Raw genomic sequence first — 27,261 nt, forward strand, 5'->3', positions numbered from 1 at the left:
ATGGTTTTATATTTTCCAGAAATTTTGGAAAAACCTTATTTTATGAGTGTTAATTCTTTTTCTGGAATTAAATGTGAGACATCTCAATGTTCTCACTGTACTTAGTACAAGTTTTGTTTTTTTTTTTTAATCAATGAGCTATGTGATTTTCTTTAAGCATCATGCCATATTTACTTATAAAGGGAATTTTCTGTTTCCTCCCTGTCTTGGGGAGAAGGAAGGAGTGCTTATAGAGTGAGGTCAGGTTGATTTTCTGAAGAACAATTTGAGAAATGTAGAAATGTTAAAGTTTGTTGGTAGTCCCTTATTTGGAAGTGGGCTTGGCTTTCTTTTTTTTTTTTAAACTTTTACTTTCTGCAATTCCCTCATCTCTGAAATGGGCCAAACTTCCATATTCTCTCGTCTTCGGTCAAGTTTCTTATAGATTCACTGAAGTTGCTGATGTGTCACAGTTAAGTTTGTATCAGCCCCAGTATTTTTAATAATGGTGACTTTTGGTCTTTTTATCACCTTTTGCTAATTCCTGATGACATGGTCTGCAGCTGTTACACAATGAGGATTTAATACCTTATCAGTGACAACCATGCAGTTACCTGTGCTGCCAATGTATGCCTTTTTGCAGGGAGGGAGGGTAGGGGTACTGGGGGTTGAACCCAGTGCCTCACTCTTGCTGGGCAGTGCTCTACCACTTGAGCCATGCCCCCATCTTTTTGCTTCTGGTTTGCTTTTTCAATAGGGTCTTAAGGCTAACTTTGTCCAGGCTGACCTCAGAATGTGATCATTCTACCTTCATCTTCCAAATAGCTGGGACCATAGGAGTGGGGCACCACCCCAAGCTTGTTTTTGAGATAGGATCTTGCTAACTTTTGCCCAGACTGACCTTGAACCATAGTCCTCCTATCCAACTCATAAACAACTGGTATTACAGGCCTGTGCCCTACATATGCATTTGAATTTGCCCACTGTTAGGGTGAGATATGGAATCTGAGAGACAAAGTTATGTTGTCATCTTAATAACTGTGACTTATACTTTAGGAGGAAATTGTGACATTTCATAATACAGAAAAATATTTTACAACATTGTTATGTGTGAAAGCTGAGTGCTACAACCATTAGCATTTGTTTTATACATTAGATTGTGCATTTCTATACTTATGAAATGACTGGGGGGAAAGTTCCTAATTTTTAACACTTGTCTCTGTATTGTAAAATTATTGGTATTTTCATTTTCTTTTCTATTCTTGTAATCTTCCTTTAAAAAAAAGAACCCATTTAAATTTTATAATGGGAAAATTTTGGAAGAAAAAATGTAGTTGAATCAGGGAAAATGGAATTTCAACCATATCCATTACCTGTAGTACAAGGTAAGCATTTAGTGGTCATCTACATATCAGAATGTGCATATCGCTGGCAAAGGGGAAGTAACATACAAAACAAGTGAGACAAACACCCAGATTTCTGACTGCAAAGACCTCAGGAGACTCAGTTCCATAAAATAAAAATTGGAAGAAAGTAGAAGATGAACAAATTATCAGAGTTCTCAAGGAAGAGAGAATCTAATACGTATTGAATAGACACTATGTGTTTTAAATTTTTCACAAGTTTGGTAGTATCAGGCCTATTTTAAAGATGAGGAAATTAAGTGAAATAACCTATCCACAATCCACATCTGACAAGTGATGGGGAGACATTGTGAATTCGGTTCTTTCTAATCATGTCTAGGTTACCTGAAGCCAGATACAAAGGAAGGTGTTGGGAGTAAAGATAGAGCAGAGGAAAATTTTTTTTGGATGGTCCTGGGGTTTGAACCTAGGGCCCCCTGCACACTCATTAGACATTCTATCATTTGAGCCACATCCCAACCCAGGAAAGAGTTCTTGAGTTCAGAGAAGTGTAATGATATAAAGGAAAAGAAATATGTCCAGGACAGGAGAGATGAAATAAGAACATGGTTCATTGATAACTTTCTGTGCTGGTGGATTTGTGAGAAGAATCAGAGAACGTATGTGAGCAAGAAGTGATGTATAAAGACAGTGAAGTGGCTCTCAATATTTAAATATATAATACCAAGAACTCTTAGGTCTGTGTCCAGAATTTCTTCTGTGTCCTCTCCTTCAGTATTGTTACTGCAAGGATTTACCCCCTCCCTAGTCTCTGTGCCCCCCAAAATCTGGTTCTTCCCTTCTTTCCCTATCCAGTCTACTTTTACAACAGCAACTTTCAAACTATTTTTATAATGACACACACTACAAATTACTTTGTCTTTTGAGGACCAGTATACATGTCTGTGCACAGACATACACACAACTGAACTAAAAATGTTCACCAGACTCTCCTTACCCTTATTTGTATCATACTCTGGTATATGGATGTGTGTGTAGTTTTTTTTTTAAATCCATTCTGTTTTATTTTATTACCAACAGAGATGATGTCCAACCTGCCAAATGGATTTTATTATCCAGTAATGGATGGAATGGCATATTCATGCATGTATATATTGGTTCACTGTTCATGAAGCATTTGTTCTCACATAAACTCATTTTACTCCTCCAACCACATATAGAATAGATGGATACTTTCATCTGCCTTTTTATAGATGATGCTGAGGATTAGAGAGGAAAGGTCATGCCCACAGGCATGGCTGGGGAACATCTGGGAGAAGGGTTTTTAGCATGTGGATGGGAGATGGCGCACAAGGGAAAGAAGGCCAGTTCCATGGAGTCAATCATCGTTGAATCAAGTTCATTCACTGTGTCTGTACTGAGCATCTGCCAGCACTGTGTTGGGACATAGCAGACCAAAATGAGTAAGATATATATCTGTCTTCCAAGAGCTCCAAGCCTCTGGGAGGAATCTTCATTTGGGATGATGTGGAACTCTCAAAGAGGTACTGGTTTATAATAGAATTTTAGTGATATGTTGTGGATTTTTTTTTGTACTGGACCTTTTTCTTTGAACTCAGGACCTTGCTCTGGCAAAGCAAGTATTCTAACACTTGAGCTACATCTCCAGTCCTTTTTGCTTATTTTTCAAATACAGTTTTGCTTTATACCCAAGCTGGCCTGGACTGTGGTCCTCCTATTTAGCTTCCCACACAGCTGGGATAACAGGTGTACACCACCATGCCCAGCTTTTATTGTTTGATATGGACTCTTACAAACTTCTGCCCACCACTGGCCTCAAACTGTGATCCTCCCAATCTCTGTCTTCCTCCTAAGTAGGTAGGATTACAGCTGTGAGCTATCACTTCTGACCAGTAATACAGTGTTTATTACATTTAGTGCCAGCACTGGGGCAGGGGAGTCTAAGTGATTAAGAGGTAGGGTAATTAGGATGACTAGACATCAGAGCCTGGGAAAGTGTGGAATCCCAGGGTCCTCGGTGCACAACTGGAACAGTGTGCCAATGGAGAAGAAACACGTGGAAGATGGGTTCCTGAGTGAGCAGGCTTATTGGGAGAGAAGAACGGGGGAGGTGAAGGGAGCCCAAGGCAAAAGTGGCAATTAAGTGCTGCAGAGAGACAAGATTTGCTGACAGAGGCAGGAAAATGGGCAAAAGAAGCAGGACTCCCATCCCAGGAATGTGATTCTCACAATATCAGAAGAGGTTGATACTATTTTGATCATGAAAATGTATTTATTTAAACTTTTAATTTTTAGCTTTTACTTTTGGGATGAAATGCCATATAATTCCTAAGAAAATATATGTCTGCTTTGATTTTAGGATCATTATGACTGGGGACTTCGTGCAATTAAATCGGTCTTGGTTGTAGCTGGCTCCCTGAAACGAGGAGATAAAAATAGACCTGAAGATGAGGTACTGCAATGCTAAAATACTTTGCTGTGTGAGTAGCTAAACAACTTCACACAAGTAGAAATATATACTTGGATGGTGAGCACACACAGCATGACTTATAAAAAACATAACATCTTTTTTTAAAAATTTTTTATTACCATGTTTTTGTATTGGGGTACATTGTGACATTTAAAAAAGTGCTTACAATATATCTTAGTGAATACACCCCCATCATTCTCCTTTATCCTCTTGCCCCCATTCTTAGAATACTTTAAACAGGTCCCATTTTTCCATTTTCATACATGAGTACATAGTATTTCCATCACATTCACCCTCCTACACCCTTTCCTTATGTCCTCCCCCCTCCCACTGGTATCCAACCCCAGAAGGACCTCATTTACATTCCTGCCCTCCATTTTTTAGAACAAAAGATATTTTTGTTTGTTTAACATATCTAGACAGAGTTTCATAATAACATTTCTATGTATTTATGTATTGTACCACAAATTGATTCATCCTCTATATTTTTCCTTTCTACCTTAGTCCTCTTCTTATAGTGACTTCAACAGGTTTCAACATTCTATATTCATTCTTGTATAGAAAATGCATCACCCATATTCCCCTTCTTTGCTTCCTTCTTTTACCCTCTCCCTCTAGTGAGTTCCCTCCCCTTAGCATGACCTGTTTTTCATTCTTGTCCTTCATTGTTTAGTGTCTGTTCATTGTTCAGTGGGATTTTTGCCTTGATACTATCCCTGTCCATGCATTGTGCTTGAGTCAGTGTAACCCCCCTCCACTGCACTTCCTCACTCTTTCCCCCTTATCCTGTGTTGTTTAACAGTTTTAGCATGTTTCCTTGTGGCTTGCTCCTACACAGATGTGATGTACATCATTATTATTTACTGTCTTTCCTTCCTTCTTTTCCTCTTCCCTTGGTCTCCTCTACAAGCTCCACTTTTGGATATAAGATCTGCATATATCTCTAATAACATCTATTCTTAAAGCAGCATATTTAAAGGATTGTCATTGCTTATAACAGCTCAAAAGTGTCCTTGAATATAATGATAAGAATTTGGGAAAGAAAATGTGATTTTTATAACTGCTTTTGAGTATTAGTCACAAAAAACTATTTTGACAGTTCTAATCAAATTTTTCAGTAATCCCTGATATTCTTTGAGGAACATTTAGTAAATCTAATTAATTGAGTTTGGATATTCTGAAAAGTCAGCAAATGTACAATCTAGTGGGAGAAAGTACATTCACTTGACAGGCTGTTTGATGGGTGTGAAGACTGAAGTAGGAAAGATGGTTGCTGACCCTGTGAAATGCTCAGTTGGTGGTTCAGAGTTGCTAGGCAAACACTCTGCTCTCCTTTCTAGGGGGAAATGGTGACAACACATGGTACATTCCCCCCATTTAGTCAATAGTGAGAGCAATGAATGTATACCACCTGCATGCATACAGTATGGTGTGAGAAGCACAAAGAAAACCAGACTCATTCTGTTGGTTTCTTTTTATGTAAAAGGAATATTTACTTTGTGGTTTTTAAATTTGCTAATATTTCTCTCTCAATCACAACTTATAAGCAGTGAACATTTTCTTTCATTCCTTTGTCATTCTGTTGTATGGTTATTCTTGATGGAATGCCTAGCTCTTTCACTAAGAGTTATCTTAGTATTTGAGTTACTGCTTTTTAAGTTTAAATCTCTCTTTGGTTTTTAGCCAGTGTAGCCAATTGCAAACTAAAAGTGCAATTGTGGTTTGAGATCTCAGAGTCCTTTGCACAGGGCAATTTAACCGGCACGGTTAATGTACAGCCTGAGTTTGAGGGTTAGAACAGAAGGAACTTAGACTTTCTGAAGTTCAGAGCAGAGAGTCAGCAGGGAAGAAGCCTCTTTGCTGGTCTTAGTCTGGACTTGTCCATGGTCAGTTGCTGTCTCCTGTGCTGTTGTGTTCATTTGAAAACACTTCACCTCCCTATGGACAGAATGTCATCCCAATGGAGGGCAGCACCAGCATCTCCTGCATTAGATAGGGGATTAAAAGTAGCATGTTGAGCTCCTGGGGTTTATTAGGCCTTGTATTGGCTTTCTCTCTCTCTCTCTCTCTTTTTTTTTTTTTTAATATTTTTAACTAGAATGTAGTTGTTCAGAGGGTTTTCATTGTGACGTTTATATATGTGCTTATAATAAATCTTAATCAGATTCACCTCCTCCACCATTCTTCCTCATCCTCTCTGCCCCTCTTCCTAGGACAATTTCAACAGGTTTCATTGTTCTATTTTCATATATATATACAAAGTACATCAACAATATTCATTGTCTTTTTAAAAATAATTTTTATTGGTATGTAATATAAAATTACACATATTAGTGAGATTAGCACATGATACATTAATACATATACACATTGTCCAATGTCTAAATCAGGTTACACATGTCCATCCCCTCAAACATTTATCATTTATTTGTGACAAAAACATTCAGAATCCTTTTTTTAGCTTTTTGAAGTACTGGAATGGCCTTGTGATAAGTGTTTTCTGTTTTCCTTCCTAGGTACTCATGCGAGCATTAAGAGATTTCAATATGCCTAAAATAGTGACCGATGATGTCCCGGTGTTTCTGGGCCTGGTCAGTGACTTATTTCCAGCCCTGGATGTGCCCCGGCACAGGAAGCCACACTTTGAACAGATGGTCAGGCAGTCCACCCTGGAGCTCCGCCTGCAGCCTGAGGAGAGCTTCATCCTGAAAGTAAGAGTAGAATTCACTTCTCATGGCAGGCGTTGGGGTTTATAGTACAAATAACTGCTTGAGTGGTATTTAAGACATTAACTTATATTGCACTGGTCTTAATATGATCTTAATAAATACTTTCAAGCATTTAATATGATAGTCATACCCAGAATAAATCCAAGTAAACATCTGAGTAAGAAGTAAGAAGGTAAAAACAGAAATGATGAAGTCATGACTCTAAACATAAGCATACTTTTCATTAATTTAAGAAACTTCTTGGTGACATACACTGAAATTTTATTTTCTCTTCATGCCATTTTATAGAAAATTGGAAGTAAGATCATTAGTGCCCACTTTTAATGGGGGAAGAATAGCAATGTGCAAGAGAATGACTTAGGAGGATATTATCTGACTTATCAAAGGCTCCTGCATAGGTAGACTCAATCCTTGGTTGGTAAATACATGCAGAGCAGAACCTGTATAGTCTCCATTTTAGATATTTTTATGAGATATCAGTCATTACTCAGTGGATGATTGGCTACATACTCTTCTTGTTCACAACTTTGTGAAGTGTCATTGATTCTGTAAGTAACTATCCCTGCCACGTACCAAGTACTATGTATAGTAATGGATTTGTTTTCTTCTCACTTCTGCATCCTATGTGGGGAAACTGAACTTTGGACTTTTGGTGTATTTTAACTTTCGTTAGACATATTGTCATTATTAGGGTCTGACTTGGGTTGTAAGGAAAGAAGAATTGGGTGAAAATGAGTAGGTTGTCTTTTTGTCACTAACTCATGGAAGGACCAATGACAAGTTGGTTGATTTGCAGGTTGTCCAACTTGAGGAACTACTGGCCGTGCGACACTCTGTCTTTGTGGTTGGAAATGCAGGCACGGGGAAGAGTAAGGTAAAGTCAATTGCCTCAGACCTTTCACTCCTGGAAGAAACGTTTTGGGGATCTATTTTCTTTTTTTTTTATATATATATACATTTTTTTTATCATTGTATATTAATTGTGCCAAGGGGTTTCATTGTGATATATCCATACATGCATGTAATTTGCATTAATCGAATTCACTCCCCTCTGTTACTATTATCCTTCTACCTCTTAAAAAATAGTTTTAATGGGTTTCATCATTCTATTTCCATACTTGTTTTTGCCTGTTCTCATTGCTACTCAGAGTTCCCTTTGGTGAAGTCCACCATAATTTTGGTTAGAATCTGAGACTCCACTGCTGCTGTTGGGTCAGTCAACACTAGTTCCCTACATATTGGGTGAACAGAGAGAAACACAGCAGTGCATTCACCTAGGAAAACGAAGCTGAACTGGAGATCGGGTCTCCCCACAGGACAGGGGGATCCTGTTTATGCATTTGTCTGTGTACCGTGCTGCTATGTACCTCTCAGGAATGTAGCTATACCTGGACTCTTATCAAAAGTGAACATATTGACAGACCAGAAGAAGCTATCTGGTTTACAGCATTTGATTGGCTCTGCCCACATGTATCACAATTACTTTCTTATCTTCTCCAAATCATCCTAGAGTCTCCTTTCCATATCATTAAGAAAAACAAACACAAATATTTTCTTTCAGCACGCCCTCAGAAATAAAGCCCTCCATTGGACCAAAGCAAAACTTGAAAAGGAGGTGCCAAAAATACATTGCTGTGGTCCCTATTCTGTGTTGTGCTAGGTGCATGCCATGTGATTTTCTCTGTACAATGATGGTATGCCATGGGTGTTATTAGGCCCCATTTTTAGTTCACTGCTTGATTTTGTTTGACCTTTGTGACAGTCCTGGCAACATTATTTTCTTGGTTGGCAGATGGTGTATGCAGAACTGCAGGCATTTTAATTCTGGATGCTTGTGTATAAACATATTTGGTAGCCAGTGGCTAAAAATAATCCAAATGGACATATGAGTTTTAGAGCATGGGTATATATACAACTTGCCAGTCCTCAGACCCAACCCCAAAGTGGAACAATTGCTAAGGGAGGCTCTGAATAGAGACGCTTCTAGTGAAAAATGTAGTAACTGAAATATTAAAGTAGATAACTGATAGTCCTATAATTATTTTGTTAGAGTAAGTTTCAGATGTAGGCCATGGTTCATGAAAGGATAAAATTCTATAATTTCTAGTAGATGAATGGTTTCTAAAAATATAAGCTTAATATTCCTAAGGCATTTAATTTCTTTCATGTAGTCTTCACCTATTCTGTTCTATTCAGCATGTATTTATGCTGAATAGATGTATATCCAGGAACATGTTATTTAGGAACTTTTCTTTCTAAAGTATTTGGCAATTGTTCATCAAGCCTTCAAAACCCTTGGCATTGGTCAGGATGCTGTGTGTTTAAAACAAAAGCCATGGGCCTGGAAGGGTGGCCCACACTTGTAATCTCATCTGTGTGGGAGGTGTAAGTAAGAGGATTATAGTTTGAGGCCAGCCCTGGGCAAAAACACAAGCCTCTGTCTGGAAAAATAAATAAGTAAACCCAAAAGGCGTGGAAGCATGGCTCAAATGGTAGAGTGCCTAGCTAGCAAGTATAAGGCCCTGACTTCAAGTCCCAGTACTGCCAAAATAAGAAAAACAAAACCACGACTTTTCAGAGAATGCAAAAGGATAGCTGGGCAGATACCTGGGGGTGAGGTAAGGTGTCCATTATTTAAACAGGCACATACTGAACATGGATTCTGGGAGCTCCTATCCTTCATTGTCCAGCTCAGCACTGGAGACATTCTGGATTAGATATTTGCTGTCCAGGACACTGTCAGATGTTTAGCTTCGCTGGCCTCTACCCACCAGAAGCAGGGTAGCGTATCTCTCTTCCCCAAGTGAAGATCATCTCCTGTTAAAAACCAGTGTGCTGTGTCCACAGGATCTTGAAGAGTCCAGATCAGGTTCATGGCCATCACTGAGTCCTTACTGGAAATTCAAAATTTCATTCTCACCCTGCTGAATTAGAAACTTATGGCTTAGCCTCAAAAATCTGCAGGCAATTCTGAGATGAGCTGAATGTGGAGAACAACTGATTTGAATAATTCGGCAGGGTGATTTTATAAACATGAACATTAACGCTTATTTACATGTAGTCCTTCACTTTGATCACGTGCTTAAAAATCTGAAATCATAAAGTGACTTTCTCTTAAATGGCTCAAAGAATCAGACAAACTGATTCTGTTTCCCTAAGAGTCTGTGGAATTAAAGTCTTCAAGATGCTTATGGGAATACTCTTGTGTCCCTTTTTTCCCTAATCTCAATCTTAGCACACATGGGACAACTAGCAACGTATATTAAGATGGAAATCTGCTTTCCATTTGGTTTACATTAGTATTAATTTTCTTGGCTCTTTCTTCTCAGATTTTGAGAACACTGAACCAAACATATGTTAACATGAAACAGAAACCCGTTTGGAATGACTTAAACCCAAAAACTGTGACAACAGATGAACTCTTTGGTTTCATACATCATGCCAGTCGAGAATGGAAAGACGGCAAGTAGTATTTTCCCTTTGGAAGTGCTAAAATGCTCTAGTTTTTTCCTCAGAAAGCCATTTTCCAGGATAAGCCAATTTTAGTCATAGTCACAGATTTACTGCTTATGTGTTGGCGTTACTGGAAATACAGCAGATCAAAACAGCATTTATAACATATAAATTAAAGCTAGTTTTGAATAAGTACTTGACTTGCATTCATCGGGTTTGTGCTCAGAGCCATGCGTCTTATCCGTGTCAGTGATGTCAGGGGTTCTTGTAAGCCAGGAGAGAAGTCAGTGTGATGCCTCAGGACACTGTTTTGAGGGACCTGCTACAAGACCCTGACTGAGGTTTGGGCAAGTATTGTTCTAGGTATCAAGGACAGATGTCAGTGGAGCATGTTTTCTGCCCTGAAGCAGACCAGACACAGGCCAGACATCCATATTCCAAAAATTTGAAATACTGTAAAATTAGGAACCTTTTGAGCACAAGTTAGGGATTTCAGAGCATTTCAGATTTCTGATTTTTGAATTTGGTATACCCAACCAATAAAATCTATGCAAATACTACAAAAAAAAAAATCTGAAATCAGAAGCACTTCTAGTCCCAAGCATTTTGGGTTAGCATTTGTAGATAAGCAGGTATTTTTGTTAAAATCCCTTATAACTTCACATTTCTATAAATACACTAACCTGGGTGTCATCCCAGAGGCCCTCTCTCCCTGTGACACTCTGCTTCCAACCTCACAATAGATACAATAAGCTTTACCTTTAAGATAAATAACAAATCCCAGTACTTCTCACCTTCTCCGTAGATATCACACAAGTCCAAACTGCCATCTTCCTGGTCTCCCTGAAGTTCATTTTCTACACAGAAATCAGAGGGCTTATTTCAAAACATTACTTATTGGCTTTGGGTTTCCAGTGGGAACCCATCACCCTCAGAACCAAACTTTTCCCCACAGCCTTCAGGGCTTCAGAGATTGGGTCACTTGTGACTTCATTTCCTGCCCTCTGCACTTCATGACTATGATCCACTCCTGGTCTCCCTTTGTTCCAAGTATCCTCCCATCCCAGAGCCTTGGCATGTGATGCTCCTGCCATCCACAGCACCTTCCTCCAAGTGTCTGCCTTCTTTAGGTTATTTAAGTGTCTAGTCAGATGCTACATCAGGGAAAAGTCCTGATGCCCTGACCCAAAGTAGACCATTCTCCATCCTTGTACACACTCTTTCCTTTACCTATAATGACATTTCGTATCATCTTAGTCTCACTTCTGTCATCATAAAGGACTATGCAGGGAGAAAGCCATTATCTGTTTATGCTGAAAGTCTACAGAAGCTGTTCAGACCAGGGACCATTAGAAAAGGTTGCTGGCTTCCTTATTGGTCTCGGTAGCAGGTTCTACTTGCTGCTGTCACTTATTTTGACACAAAATACTCCAGAGGAGATAATCCCCATGTATGCACTGAGGCAGGTATGCTCACCATGATGTTATGTGTTCGAGTTTGAAAAGTCAGCAAGTATTAAATTTGCTATATAACACACATTAATACCCTGACGAGCAGTAACAGAAAAGAGGACCATAGACTTAAGATATTTTTATATTGGTTTCTTAAGTCATGATAACCTAACAGAATGCCAATGACCAAATTTCCAAAGAGACGTATAACACTTCTGAAAAATTAGGATTATGGTCCTTAAATATTGTTTGGGAATAAATGGAAACAGGTGAAATACACTAATACGTAGTCTAGCATAGCTACTTAACATATGTGCATGAAAGAGGAGAACATCTTCACTCTGGTGTAAGCTTTCATTTACATGTTACCCTCTATACATCCCACAACTCTTCTTTTAAGGAAGATCGTGTCATCTGTGTTTGACACATGGGAAAGGTCAGTCGTGGAAGGTAAGGATACTTCCTTGGGATCTTGACACTTGCCCATTAGTTATCAGTCCAACTGGATCTGGAGTCCAGGTGTAGCACAAAAGATGTCGCCTATTGCCCACAAGTAAAGGCAACAAAATTGTTTTAATTAGTTAATAAAAGACCTTACAGGAGAAATAATACAAATTTATTTTTAGAAATACACAGCCCTTAATCCCAGTCCATATTACCACTGTTACCTTTTGTTTTATAGGTCTCTTCTCATCCATTCTTCGAGAACAAGCAAATCTTGTGCATGATGGACCGAAATGGATAGTTCTGGATGGAGATATTGACCCCATGTGGATTGAGTCACTAAATACAGTCATGGATGATAACAAGGTGAATAAGATGCAGTGCCAACCCTTAATTTCTTGAGTGTGCTCTGAGTTCCACTTGCTTGGTCACATTCTAGTTTTTACTCATTAACCTTGCATTCTTTATGTAATCGCTATTTTAATAAATGTCATTTTCCTGATAATTGTCATAAGTTCAGCTAAAGAAATTATGAGCATAACTTAAGGGAATACATTCTTCCTACGTCTGTAAATTTAATGAGCATTAGATACCTATCTAAGAATTTAGTAAACCTCATCATTTTCTAAGAGCTATGTATAAATTATATCTTATATGGTCTTTGATTAAATAAAGAATAATTAGACAATAAAAGAATGAGTTTGTGCCACGTGAAAACTGGTGACGTTTAGGTATGGAAGTTAAGTCATTCTGTGGCTACAGATTGTGCTGAAATGCTTTCTGGAGTATTTTGCTCTCCTTAAGCCAACCTCCCCCACCAAAACCAAAGGTGAAGATACAGGTCTATGAGATACCAAATAAGTGACATAAGGTCTTATGTTGGGCTCAGGCGGGAGAAATCAGTCACCACCATTACTCCAGAGTAGATTAGGAACTGCTTCAACTCAGCAGTAATTATTGCTTTCTGGACTAGGATGCTGTTCATCATAAGACAGAGATCTGAAGCTAGGGAGAGGCTTAAGTGGTGGAGTGACTGCCTGCCCAGCAAGTGCAAGGCCCTGAGTTCAAACCCTAGGACCAAAAAACAAAAACATAATAAGATAAAGGTCTGCATACTCGTACAGTTCCTACAGGATGGTTGATAGCTGGTGCTTCAGAATCTGAAGGGAATTTCTTTTTGTGGCTTTCACGCTTGTTATGTCACACACTTCTGTTTGGCTTAATAATAATCACTACAATTATTGAAAGGTTGACCTTCGCGGTCCACTTAGGCAATTTTATTCTAAAGATCTATCAGGCCACCTCAGAGATGAACTTAGAGTGTGACTCAGATCCACTTCTTTCTGGGGCTCATGAGCTCACAGCCTCTGGCTCCTCTCTCAGGGGAAGTTCCATTGTCCTGATGGTGAGTTGGTGTCCTCCTCCCAATGGCAATGGTCTCTGGTGACCGCATGCTGCTCGTTACAGGTGCTGACCCTGGCCAGCAATGAGCGGGTGGTCCTCACGCCCTCAATGAGGCTTCTTTTTGAGATACACCACTTAAGGACAGCAACCCCAGCCACTGTCTCAAGAGCTGGTATTCTCTTTGTGAACCCACAAGATTTGGGCTGGAATCCGTGAGTAGTCCTTGTCTTAAATTTCTGTTTATTGTAGTAAAAAATGTACATAATAGAAAACTTACCATTTAAATCATTTTTTGGTGTACAACCATCACCATACCTATCCACGGAACATTTTCCATCTTCTCCAACTGAAATTCCATCTATGAAACAGTAACTACTCATTGCTCCCTGTCCTGAGCTCCTAGCAGCCTTCATCTGCTTTCTGTCCCTGAATTTGAGTGCTCTGTGTATATAAATAAAATCATAAAGCATTGGTCCTTTTGTAACAAACTTATTTTCAACTAGTGAAATATTTTCAAAGTTCATGTTATAGCATGTGTCAGAACTCCCTTCCTTTTTAAGGCTGAATAATATTCCACTGTATGTATAAATCATATTTTGTTTATCCCCTCATCTGTTGATGGACAGTTGGGCTACTTCTGACTTTCAGCTATTGTGAATAATGCTACTATGAATATGGACGTACAAATAACTTCTCAAGTTTCATTTTTCAGTACTCTTGGCTGTATATCCCGAATTAGAATTGCTAGATCATGTGTTAATTCTATTTTAAGTTTTAAGGCCCTACTCTCGTATTTTCCACAGTGGCTGTACCATTTAATATTCCTAGCAGCAATGCACAAAGGGACTGTACACAATTTCTCTATCTCCTTGCCCATACTTGTTATTTTGTTTTGTTTTTGTTTTTTGTTTTTTATATAGTAGCCATGCTTAGTGGTGTGAGGGGTATCTCGTAATTTTGATTTGCATTTCTCTAATGATTAGTGATGTAAGGCGTGTTTTTATTTGCTTGTTGGGCATTAGTGTATTGTCTTTGGAAAAATGTCTACATAATTCCTTTGTCCATTTGTTAATTATATTTTTGTTAAACATATTTTTTGACCTCAGGTGAAAATGATTATTTGATTATTTGAAGATGATATTAGTAATTAAATGTAAGAATAATCAAGTTAATTTCAAGATAATTAAATTAGCACCTGGGTACCTTTTTTCATCTTTTCTTGAACATTACCTTGATCCCATACCCTCAAAATGTTAAGAACTTAGTAAATATTTGTTTGTAAGGGAATAAATAATAGCTTGTGTGAAATAGGTGTAAATAAATCATTTAATGAGCATTTGTGTATGGGTATGTGCAGATAATATGCATATATGTTTGAACAGTGGAAATGCTTTACTTAAAGCAAGTATATTATAATCCTTGCTTATTCCTCAAATGCTTACACTCTCCTCAGTTTGCCTGGTGGCCATTTGTCCCCTATTGTATATTTCCACTCTGAACTATACGAACCCCTGAGCTCTGCAGGTGACCATGTGCTATGACCACATGCCTCCTGTGTCAGATACCTTCTATTGACACCCCCCACCACTAGACATAATCTCCATTCTTCTTACCTCTCCCTTGCCCCATGTGCACCAATCAGTGGTCTTCTTGCCCTCTGGCTTCTGTTTGGTTTGACCAGTGAGAAGCCCTGGCAGGAAGTGAGGGAGAGAAGACAGTGAGGTCAGGCTTTTTATTTCCTGCCGCCTGTCCTGCAGAGTCACATCAGGATGGCTGTGTGTCTCAGCTCAGGTCACAGGTCTTCTTGCTTATCGCTGTGAGATTGCGTCCCTCTGAGTCTGTGATCTTCCATTTTCATGTCCCAACAAGCGCAGGTACACTAACCATTCCTTGTTATTGTCCTATGTTGGCCAGCCTTCCCTCACTATAACAAATTCCTGAGATAGTCAACTTATAAAGAAAAAAGTCCATTTGGGCTCACATTTGCAGGATTCCATTCCATAATCTTTTTGCCCATTTGCTTTGGTGCGAAGGCAAAGCAGTGCATCCTGGGAAGGAGCATGTGGGAGAGCTCAGCTGTTCACTGTGAGCCAGATAAATAAAGGAAGAAGAGACTGGGGTCCCATAAATCTCTTTGAGGACATGCCTCCAATAGCTTAAGACCTCCACTGGACCCCGCTTCTGAACTGTGCCTTCACCTCCCAACAGCACCACAGGCTGAGACCAAGCCTTTTGCACATGTGCCTTTAGGGGATACTACAGACCTGAAGTATGATACAGCCCACGGCCCAGTACTCTCCCTTCCAGTTTCTCTCCTCCCTGCCCTTTTTTGCATTTTCGAATTGTCACGGATCTTGCCAGGAGGAGCCCCTTCAAGCTCATCTCACCTTTGTGATTGCACCTGTAGGAGATTCTAATACAAGGGTGGCATCCACTTCCTTTCAGATACTGACTGATTAACTTCTCCAGACTGCTTTTCCTCTGCTCACTGAAGGTCTTAGCCCTTAACTCTACAGAAAAGTCCAGTCATGCCCAGGCTTTCATGTTTTAACAGAGTATTATTAGATGTGGTGAGGGAAGGAGTGATTTTTAAACATCTGCAATGGAGAGTTATTTTGGGGTAATAGCTTCTCTCTCCAGCTAGGATTCTGTCTCCTGGACTGCCACTGTTGGTTGGGGCTGGCTGAAGGAGTCTGTCTAGTGTCCCTTGACTCCCCCTCACAGAGAATACAGGCATCCTGTGCAAGAGCCAGCGTTCCCTTTCTTCAGAGGACCTCCCACCCCCTACTGGTGTGGTCTGATTTCAGTAGTGACCCTCACAGCTCCCAAGGCCAGGGTTTTTCAGTCTCAATCACATGTGGAGATTTGTGCTAACAAAAGCTCAGTCTAGCTCACTATTTAAAGAAGAACTTTTATCCAGTACATCAAAGGTCCCAGGTTGCTGAAAGAGATACCCAATTTCTAACAGTTAGCTCGCCCTTCACCCTTAGATGTTACTTTCATGGAGGTTTTGTTTTATCTAAGATAAATGTGGAGGTTTAATTTTCATGTGTGTGACCAAAGCATCCAGTCAAGACATTTACCAAAATAATGGGAATCTTCTCTAGTGGATATTTTTATATTTTTACCTCCTGTTGCCAGAAAGTTTTAGTAAGCTGCCAGAAAATGGCTATGTCAGGTTTAGGATAATTTTTTCACTCCAAAATTATTAGATAGTTGGCTGTCCAACTTACTTTAATGTCATAACGTGACCACTTTACATGTATTAATTCATTTAATATTCAGTGTCTTTCTAAGACTGATATAATTAATTAACCCAATTTTTCAAATCAATATCTTAGGTTTCAGTTTTCCCTAGCTGATTATTTCCAAGTACTTAAAAGTACAGAAAAGTTGAAAAGGTTCAGCCATAGACTCTGCCCCTATACCTGTTGCCATCCTAGTATATTTGCTTTCTCACTAGCTGTACAAATATGCACACGTGTGCCACACACACTCATACGCTTAGAGACATGTTTTCCTTTGTTAAGTTTTGCAGAAATACCTGAAAGTAGGTTGGAGACATTAAGACACTTTATCCCTAAGTAACAACTAGGATATTCTCCTGTGCGAATGCAATATAATTAACATGCCTAAGAAATTAATCCTTGATGTAATATCTAATAAACAACCATGTTGTTCCAGGCATCAGTGGCTCACACCTGTAATCCTAGCTACTCGGGAGGCAGAGAGCAGGAGGATCACAGTTCAAAGCCAGCCCCGAGCAAATAATTCATGAGACTCTGTCTTGAAAAATCCCAACACAAAACAGGGAGTGGCTCAGTGGTAGAGTGCCTGCCTAGCAAGCATGAGTCCTTGAGTTCAAGCCCCAGTACTGACAGAAAAATTTTTTTTCAACTCTTACCAGTTACTCCATTTTTAAAAAAAAGTCTAGCATCAAAACCAAGACCATACATTGCATTTATTTATTTTGTCTTCTTTTATCTAGAGCATTCCCCCACCTTATTCTTTCATACATTTAAAATTTTGGAGAGAACAAGTTGAGTGTCTCAAATAATATCCTGTTGGTGGTTATGAAATGCTGATCTCCTAATTCAGTAATTCTATCTACATGTATTATGTGACACATTTTGGTCAAGACTTTTTTTTCTTGTTGTTTCTCTTCCTCTCCCCTTTGTTCTTTCTTTCCTGCCTTCTTCCTACCATTTTCTATTTATGGTTTCTTTTCTGTTAGTTCAGTGTGTTATAACCCATTATCAAGATTCTTTTGGACTTTCAAATTGTCACAGATCTTTCCAGGAGCCCCTTCAAGCTCATCTCTTGTGGTTTTTTATTTTATTTTGTTTTTAAACCTGTCCTCCTAAGCCTTTGGGCACTTTCATTTTTAGAAAACTAAGATGCCTATGGTTCTTCTCAGATTCTCTTTACTTTGACATAAGCCAGCTTTTTCTCCAGGGAGCCAGAAGGAATAGCTCTTAGTACAAGCAATGGTATCTGAAGTTCAAGTAGGTTCAGAGAGCACATTGCTAGTGGTAGGTCATTGTTTCTAAGTCTTTCAGTGATGAATTAGAAAGTCTACTCTGTTTTAAAATTCATATTGAAGAACTATTAACATATCATAGATTGAAAAGGTTATGGACTATTATGATCATAGTACCTTGTGGAGTTCTAGTTAAGAAATAAAGAGTACCATTACCACTTAAATTTCTTAGAACATTTTTGTTAAAATTCACTGAGCTCTTTTAAAATTAATTATATTTCCACACCTTACAGATATGGAACATAAAAGATTAAACCACATCCTTAAAAATCATGTCAGTATGTCTAGCTGCAGTAATCAAATATCATTTTATACTAATTCTGAATTCTAAGTAAGTTTCCTAGAAGAATCCTGGATAGTGAATATATGTCTATTGTGATCCTGAGAAATACGGAAAGGAGCCAGAATTAGAAGAGAATTTCTGAGGATTATGATTAGTGACAATTTTTTTCTCCTAGAAGGGGATGAGAATTTATAGAAAGGGAAAAACATACAGGCAATAATTTTTAAAGAGTCATATGTAATTACTTAAATTATAATGATTTGAAAGTGAGAATAACACTGAAAGTGGGATTTACCAAACTTAGTTCATCTATAATCACAGGAAAAGGTAGAATTATAGCTGGAATTTTATCTGATTCCAAAGAGGTTCCCTGTAGATAACTTTCAGAAGCCTCACCTTTAGACAGGGCTCTCCCTCTTACTTTAGCCTAAAACATTCTTCCCACTCAGTGTGACTGATTCTGCACCCTGTGTCGAATGACATGGGCTGACATTATCATCTACCCCTGAGGTCCCATCCTCTCCTGTTTGAATTCTGTATAAACTCGTAAAGATGCAGATTCAGCAATGGTGGCTTACAGCATGTCCTGCTGACTCTGTTGCTTTTCCGGCTACTGTGCAGGCCAGAGAACCTGAAGCTTTGCCATGCAGGGGAGACCAAGTTGCATGACTTCCAACTGTCCTACTCGAAAGGATCCAACCCCAGACTACTGAGTACTAAATTTAGAAGTTTTCAGAGGCCCAAAACATTGGCTACCTGGATAGTTTCCAAAATCCAGGATGCAGAGTTCACATGATAAACTCGGAGCTATTCTGGAGGAGGGAGGGGTAACTCAGCTGCCCATGTGGATGTTATCACCAAAGCAGACACTGTTAGTGATTAAACCACATCACTAACACTAAGATGACTCATTAAGGTGTCACCAGGTAGCACTTCCTGAGGCCAGGGCACCAGTGTGGACATCTCTTATGTATCGAGGAATCAGCCGTTTTTGGACGCCAATTTTCAATTGCAAGCCTTATGACAGTGGTGACAGAGGTACATTGCAGTTGGTCATGTTAACATCTCTAGCATCTTTTAAAAATCAAAAGGAACTTTTTTTGTGAGGTGATATGAGAAGAATGGCAAACAAATACAGATCCATGTCTTCAGTTTTGCCATTGCTGAAAATAACTATCTTCCCTAAATTTGCTCTCTTTTAATGTCTACTTTTCTTCACAACTATGGAAATTCCGCAATAATTTGTACATGACAGCTTAAATTGTCTACATCTGGGAACAGAGACTTTTTGGATATGATATGTCTACATCTGGGAACAGAGACTTTTTGCTCTCTATGGTATATGGTATATGACCTTTACCTGAGTAAAGGTCACTTGTTGACCCCTTTCCAGCAGAATCACTTTTTTTCCATGTGTCTTGATTGGGACAGCTTGCCTCTTTCTGGAGCAACCCCTGCTTATGGAAGAGATGTAACAATGACATCATTTCTAGTGGCCTTGTAACTTTGCCTTGAGACTTTGGCTACTGCCAATGCGAGAAGCTATTCCCTGCCTCCTAAGTGCAAAGTCCACTTTGAACTGTTTTTGAGGCTACTTCTCCTAGTCACCCTTGAAGTGGCCTTCTGCTTCTCAAGACAGGGACCTTGTTAGGAAGATAGGGTATGGAATTTTTGATACTTACCAGAACCCTAGATAACAACTCTTGTGCCCAATGGGACACTCCTGCATTTAAGAGATGCATGAGACAGAGGCAGGATCTGAACCCAGAGCTCCCATTGCCACCAACTCTAGTAATGAGTATCCTCTGTTGAGAATTTGTTATATGTCAAATATTAAGCACTTTATGCATCCAGAATTTTTTAATGCTCACAACCACCCTAGGAAATACATAGTATTATCATTTCTATTTAAAGGTGAGAAAATTGAGGCACAGAGAGGTTAAGTAACTTACCCAAGGTAACACAATTTAGAAAGTGATGGGACAGGAATGGAAAGCTAGGCAGCCAGGGTATAGAATTCTATCTTACTCCCCTCCCCTCATTCTCCTCTGATATGCTCTGGATGCAAAGATTCCACTCTGGCATCTGAGAAGCAGTAAAATCAGTAGTGGAGGGACAGTCATGACCTTCATGCCCTCATCCTCCATCACTACCACCCAGAGGTGCCACATTACTCTCAAGCAATTCCTTTGCTGGCAAACCATTCTTCTTGGACCTCAAAAGGTTTTGCTGGTTGTCATCTTATAAATGAGACCAGAGTGTAATGCAGTTGGTTATTTAATAAAGGGCTATCATGAGGCCTGGTGAAAGCAAAGGGAGCCTTTTCTAAAATCATCATCATCTTCTGATTCTCGGAGCTGTCATTGTTCTGTGGCCACCCAGCTCCCACGCTGCTGCTAGCTGTGTCGTTACCACTGCTTCCTATATGGGCACAACTTGCCAAGTGATCAGTCTTCATCTGGCATCTTAGTTTCACCCCAGAGACGACTATGAATACCATTAAATCATGTGTTATGCTAATGATGAGTAGTTTACTAGTATGTTAGAGATATTAAATGTATTAAAATTAATATTTTATAAGCTTCAGATATATAGATGTATATGAGGGCCCGGGATACCATTTTGGTGTCCCTGGTTGGAAATACATTATCAGCTATCAAGTTGGTGGTACGTTGAGTCCAGTGGAAAAGGAAGGAATTTGAAATGAACCCATGGAATTTTTACCTCTTTATTTGTAACTGATTTCTCACTACTAAATAATTAATGCCCAGATTAGTTGAGAAAAATGCCAAGCTATTTTCATAAATACGCCTCCACCATGGAAATGGTTGTAGCCCCTTACAAAGTGACACATGTACTTCCCTATAAATGCTCATAATGGCTACTTACTCTCCATTATGTTTGGCTTCTAAGTGCTATTAGGAGTTTCTTTCTCATTCTTTTCATTAAGGTAAAATGGCCATTAAAACAAATTTTTAAAGGGCCATTTTAAGATATTTGCCATTTGGGAATCAGAGAGAACTCACTAGAGTCCCTACAGTGTGGCACTAAGCTGTGTGGCAGGGGACTGTGGATATGGTAAAATTCTGCATTTGAGCCTTGCATTCACTAACTGCTTTCCTGTGTTCCTTCTCAGGCATGTGGCCAGTTGGATAGATAGAAGGCAGCACCAATCAGAAAAGGCCAATTTAACCATTCTTTTTGATAAATACGTTCCTGCCTGCTTGGACAAGCTGAGAACCAGCTTCAGAGCTGTCACCTCAATTCCAGAAAGTAGCCTGGTGCAGGTTTGTCTTCACTGACACACTCTGACTTGCTAGACTGGGTGGGGTTCCATCAGGACCACACGTTTGCTTGTTTAACAAGATGGGAAGAGGCCAGGCATGATGGCTCATGCCTACAATCCCAGCTACTCAGGAGGTGGCAGTCAGGAGGCTTGTGGTCCAAGGCCAACCCCAGCAAAAAGTTAGTAAGACCCTATTTTAACAAATGAGCTAGACACATGGTGGTGTATGGTAGAAGAATCTTGGTCCAGGCAGGTGGGGCAAAAGCCACAAGACCATATCTGAAAAAATAACTAAAGTAATTAAGGTCTAGGGGTGTAGCTCAAGTGGTAAAGCATCTACTGAGGAAGCCCTGAGCTCCAAGTTCAAGTCCTGGTACCACCTATTTAAAAAGGAGGAGGAGAAGGACCACAAAAGATTTCTGGAATTTTTAGGTTATTCCAACCCTCCTGCCTCAGCATCACGTTCCCTGGACCCCTTTGCAAACTCAGTTGTCACTTAGGCTTGTCATTTCTCTAAGACTGTGAGCTAGAGGGCTAAAGTCATATTTTATTCATTTTCCTATCCCCAGACATTTACACAGTCCCTAGCACTCAGTAGGTGCCAAATATGTGTTTATTGGAACCATTGTGCCCTTCCAAGTATGTGGGAATAGAATTGGAACAAAGCTGCAATGGCCTTATTTATTTATTTAGTTCCTACTAACTTGCTCAGAGAAGGTACTCAGTATTGTTTTTGAATAAAATAAGCTCTGTGTAATTAAGGATGCCAAAAGCCTTAACTTCTTCCACAGAGGTGCCCCCACCTGTCCACAGATGTCCCCTCCCTCCAATATTCCCAAAGGCATGTCAGTGTGTGTGAAGAATTCATACCACTCCGTGGTAATTTCATTTCCATCCTCATTGCGAGACAGCTGGTGAGAGTGAAGGATGGGAGAAATGACCCAAGCCTTGTATGCACATATGAATAATAAAATAAAATAAAAGAGAGAGAGTGAAGGATATCTGATTTGTTCTCATAGCAGCATGAAAATAATTTACACAGAAATGAAGGTGGCGATCATAATCTCAGCCCTTGGAGTATCAAACTTCACAAAAAGGTTTAAGGTTTTTTTTTTTTTTTCTTGTAGGAGCAAAGGTGATTTGCAAGTACTCTGTTACCATTAGGTTACTATGTTACCCACTTTGTTTGAAGCTAAATTAGAAATAGTAAGAAGCAGAAAAAGAAGGGAAAGTTCAGGTTTTTGGATAATTCACACACCAATTAAGTAAACGATAGTATTCAACAGTAATTATCTGAGGTATAATTTATTTCTGAAAGCAGGTCTGAATTTATTCATAATGAATTAATTATGTGGTTAGCCTAATTAGACTTCCTCTGGTGTAGTACTTGCAAAAGCAAGCTGGTGTTCTTTCTCGAGTTGACTTGTGTATTTGTGAGATTCTCTGTGGTGTGAAGTTTTCCATTGAAGAGTCATGTGAAAATAGGTCAGTGGGAATTAGTATGACTTTTACTGTCCCTTCTTCCTTTTGTAGTGTTCAGGAGCCACATTTAATTCTTAGAGCTTTAGAAGCTGTTGTTTTTATAAAGTAGTCTCTGTTTTCTGTACTTTACAAGTACAAGAATTTGAGACAAAAATGAGTGTGAGAATAACTTAAAATTGCTATCCTGAAAAATTCATGCAGTATTTCACAATATATGAAGCTTTTCTTTAATTTTCATAAAATATATTAACTCTTTCAGGATATGCATTTAAGTGGAATCTTATTAATCACTGACACAGAGCTCAAAATATTTTGAAGTACTGTGTTTGGGAGAAAATAGAAGTTTGAGACTTAGTTGCCTAGTAGCATCACCTAGAGAGCATGTAGTCCTTTGGTTTGGTTTAATCTGATCCTTGGAGCAGCATGACTCCTACTCAGGAGTAGCGAATCTTCTGGGCTTTCCATTATTTTTCTTGATAACAAACTCAAAATAAAATGGTAAGTTTCCTTAACAGATTACTTCAAATTGCTGAACATGGCACAGTATGAAATGATAGATGGCTAGTGGAATGGCTCAAGTGGTAGAGTGGCTGCCTAGTAAGTGTGAGGCCCTGAGTTCAAACCTTAGTACCACTGAAAAAAAAAAAAGGTAAAATGATAGAAACCACGGGAAAAGATTTGGAAGCATAAAGATGCTATTGTTTAGATGGAAGGCCCTGCTCCATCCTTCAAGGCAGGAAAGGAAAGGCACACACACAATACTGAAGTCGCATTACTGTATGCATGATAGCAATGAAGTCCTATTCCTGCCTCCCAGGACTGGAGCAAGACTTTGTTGAGTTTCCAGGGTCTGTGACAGTCTTAATGACACCTATTTGAGGGCTTCAAGAAGCGTCCATAGCTAGTACCCCATATGGAAAGACCTTTGCCATAGTCCATTCCTGTCTTTACTGTTGAGATTGCCCTGGACGGGGGAGTATTTAGGACCAACAGAGTTTATCACTGTTTCTCCTGCAGGCTATGAAGCCCGAGTTACTCAATAGCATTTCTTCCAAGGTTAAACCCAATCTTGGTGTCTAAGGGATGTCACAAGCTAAAGGTACCAGTCCAGCTTTGTAAATGCAAGGCAGCAGGTGGGGAAATGGCTTCCATATCACTGAGGAAAGTGGGTTGGTTACCTGGTGTCCAACAGGGGGGAAATGGATCAGTAAACGTCAGTCCATCCAGTAGAACCTAAGAAGTTCATTCCCAGTGACAATACAGAGCAACACTTGATGGTAAGGTGTTGTGTCTTCAGTATGTTTTTAAGTGAGACAGTGGATTATGGGATGCCATATTCATATGATTCCCTATTTATAAAAAAGTGAATGTAGATATATATTCCCTTTTTCTTTTTTCTTATATGCATTTCTCATTCACTGAGTGATTGTTAGTTGAATAAGTCAAAAATTATGTTTTTTAAATAGCTTTTTGCCAGGCATGATGGTGCATGCTTGTAATTCCAGCTACTTAGGAGGTAGAGTCAAGAGGATCTTGAATTCAAGAGCAGCCTGTGCTACACAATGAGACCTTGTGTCCAAAACCAAACAAATATTTTATTACTCAGATGGATTAAAAGAGGCAAAATTTTTGCACCATGGACTTAGACATTGCAGGAAGCAATTTTTGTCTCTCCCAGTGTAACAAATCACAGAATTTTGAGAAATTATATAATCTCTTATAAAGTGGAGTCATTTAAAAAAAAAGTCCTTTGAATCACTATTTTAAAAAAATCACTGCCCTAAACAATGGTTTTTCTGTTTCTTTAGACTATTTGTGCTCTTTTGGAGTGTTTGTTGACTCCTGAAAACGTTCCTTTTGACAGCCCAAAAGAAGTTTACGAAGTCTATTTTGTCTTTGCTTGTATCTGGGCATTCGGAGGCGCCCTGCTGAAAGACCAGGTAGGTTGCAGAGTGCTTTACAGAACTGGTTTTATTTGCATGGCATGTAGGGTTGGGGAGACGCTCTACCACTTGAGCCACTCCATCAACAAGGGAGGTTATTATATGTGATCTGTATCTTTCTTTTGTGTTACCATAAATCTCTACTACTTGAACTGCTCTCTCCTGAGCCTGGGCATTCTGTAGGTAGAATCACCCAGGATGACAGTGGTCACCTCAGCCTGCAATGCTAAGTCTACGGTTGTCAGCCCAGACTGCCCTTCTGAGTTCGAGGACCTGTGTTTCCATCCTCCTCTGTGTCCTTCCCAAACTAGTCACACTTAGTGTGCCTGAGACACACCTCTTCTGCTCCACCCCCAAATTTGCTCCTCCTCTTTATCCCCAACCCCATGAAATATTCCTCCCGTTTGCTGGTTAGAAACCCAGAGGCCTCGCTCTCCTTTTTTTTTCTACCCATAATCTCAGACACTTTCAAACTTCACTTAATCTTCACATCACTTAATCTTCAAAAACCTACATGAACACAGCTATCCTTCTTTTAGAAATAAGCAATGATTCTTACAGAGATAAGTTAACCTGCCTGAGTGTCTGAACCAGGGTTGGACCCCAACTGATGGGACTTAGGTCCTGGGTTCCTCTCCCAGGCCATGGCAGATAACCTAACCAGCTCTCTCTGAGCTACTGTCACCTGCCATCATTTCTCACTTGGTTTCTGAAGCTACCTCTTCACTGGTCTTCTAGCCTCTGTGTCTACCCTTGTGATCCACTCAGCAGTCAGAGTGATTTCTTAAAATGTAAATTGAATCTGTAATTTTCTCCAGAGTTTAAAGCACTTTAATGGATTCTTATTGCTTTAAAGGTAAAATTAAACATTTCAATACTCTTTACAAGGCCTCCAGATCTGACCCTGCTGTCCTTCCCTGCCATGTCTTTCTCTGCCACTCCCAGTCCCCCCATCAGCCCCAGCAGCACTAGCTAGTTTCACAAACATATTAGGTTCTTTCATTCCATAGGCTGGACTCTTCCTGGAGTGATTTATTCCCTGATCTGTGCCTGTTCTCAAAAATGGCTTCCCTGAACATCCAGTTACAATAGGTCACCCCTGTGGCTCTCACTCATGCCTGAGTGACTTTCAAGGCTCCTGCTTACTCTGCATTCATTGGCCCTCCCTCTCATTTGACAGTAACCCCTGACTCCCCCATGAACTCTGTTTCTTCCCTACTCTAGTGCAAGCGGATTTTATCTGAATGAATTGAGGAATCATGGATTAGTCACCAAAATCATTTTACTGATACAGCTTTTTGGTGAGGCAAATTTTTAGTAAAGTAGAACTCACATGTAGCTATGTACAAAAAATGGTGCTAGGTATGTAATAGACTGTGAATTATCTAAGTCTTATTGGTTACGTTTGGTTTAAGACCAAATTTTGTAGAGTGATAAAATACCCCATGCTACCAATCTAAAAAAACTTAATGAGCCTAGCTTCAAAAACACTTGAATGGTGGTGGGCAGGAGCTGAGCCACTGGTTCAGAAGGTGGTGGAGTAGCTGGCCCAGTTTATCTTGAGGATATAGGATTTTCTGGATCAGACCATTCTGCAGTTGTAGGAGTGCTGGAACAGACCATCCTGTGGCTGCAGGAATGTCTGGAGCAGATCACTATGTAGATCTAGTCATCTCTAGGGTTATCCTGTGAACTTCGAAGGATTTTGATTAATATTGGTGCACAGTTGCCATTTCCCATTCTCTATTTTCTAAATCCTAATCTAGCAACAGAGGACTTGTACTTACTGTTGTGTAAAAACAAGCATCTCCTAGTCCAGTGAGCCTGGCAGTGCCACTGTGTCCTCCCTGGGGGATGGGAGTTGGTCTCTATGGGTTTTCCAGCCAGACCTCTCTGTTGTGTCCTGCTAGAAACCAAGTCCATGCCTTTCTGCATTCCTTCCTCCCTGTGTGGGGTTCCAGGTTTTGAATGACAATGATCAACTGTTTCAGTAGGGACTTATGGGGATGGTACAAGGTTGCCAGCCATTTACTTTTTTTAAGTCAAGGCATTTATAAAAGCTAATATTTACAATCATCATCAATTTGTTTAAAAAAAGATATTTTAATAACAAAAGTGCCAGGAGTCTCTATACTCAGAATAAAGCATAGTATTGAAATCAAGTAATGTTATAAGATGTTTTGTTATTTTTGTTTCTGACAATACTGGGGTTTGAACTAGGGCCTTATGCTTGCTAGGCAGGTGCTGTACAACTTGAGCCATGTCCCTAGCCCTATTACCAGTTTTTTTTTTTTAAAGTCTTCCATTCTTATTTTTCTCATTATCAATTGCTGCAAATATTGGTATAAATCAGCACTGATGTTGATAACCACTGTCCTGGAATGTCCAGCACAGTAATTTGGATGAAAACTC

At 39.5% G+C, this 27,261-nt stretch overlaps 1 protein-coding gene across 1 annotated transcript in view; it reads left to right on the forward strand.

Moving 5' to 3' along the window:
• The window catches only part of Dnah11 (dynein axonemal heavy chain 11), a 302,556-nt gene that overhangs the window by 127,909 nt on the left and 147,386 nt on the right, over window positions 1-27,261 (forward strand). The window contains 8 exon segments of the mRNA XM_074065140.1: window positions 3,724-3,816; window positions 6,351-6,545; window positions 7,360-7,437; window positions 9,893-10,044; window positions 12,142-12,277; window positions 13,379-13,527; window positions 21,275-21,425; window positions 24,715-24,846. Of these exon segments, the coding sequence (XP_073921241.1) occupies window positions 3,724-3,816; window positions 6,351-6,545; window positions 7,360-7,437; window positions 9,893-10,044; window positions 12,142-12,277; window positions 13,379-13,527; window positions 21,275-21,425; window positions 24,715-24,846 (1,086 nt within the window).

The sequence above is a fragment of the Castor canadensis genome, chromosome 2 (genome assembly GCF_047511655.1).
Source record: "Castor canadensis chromosome 2, mCasCan1.hap1v2, whole genome shotgun sequence".
NCBI lineage: Eukaryota > Metazoa > Chordata > Mammalia > Rodentia > Castoridae > Castor > Castor canadensis.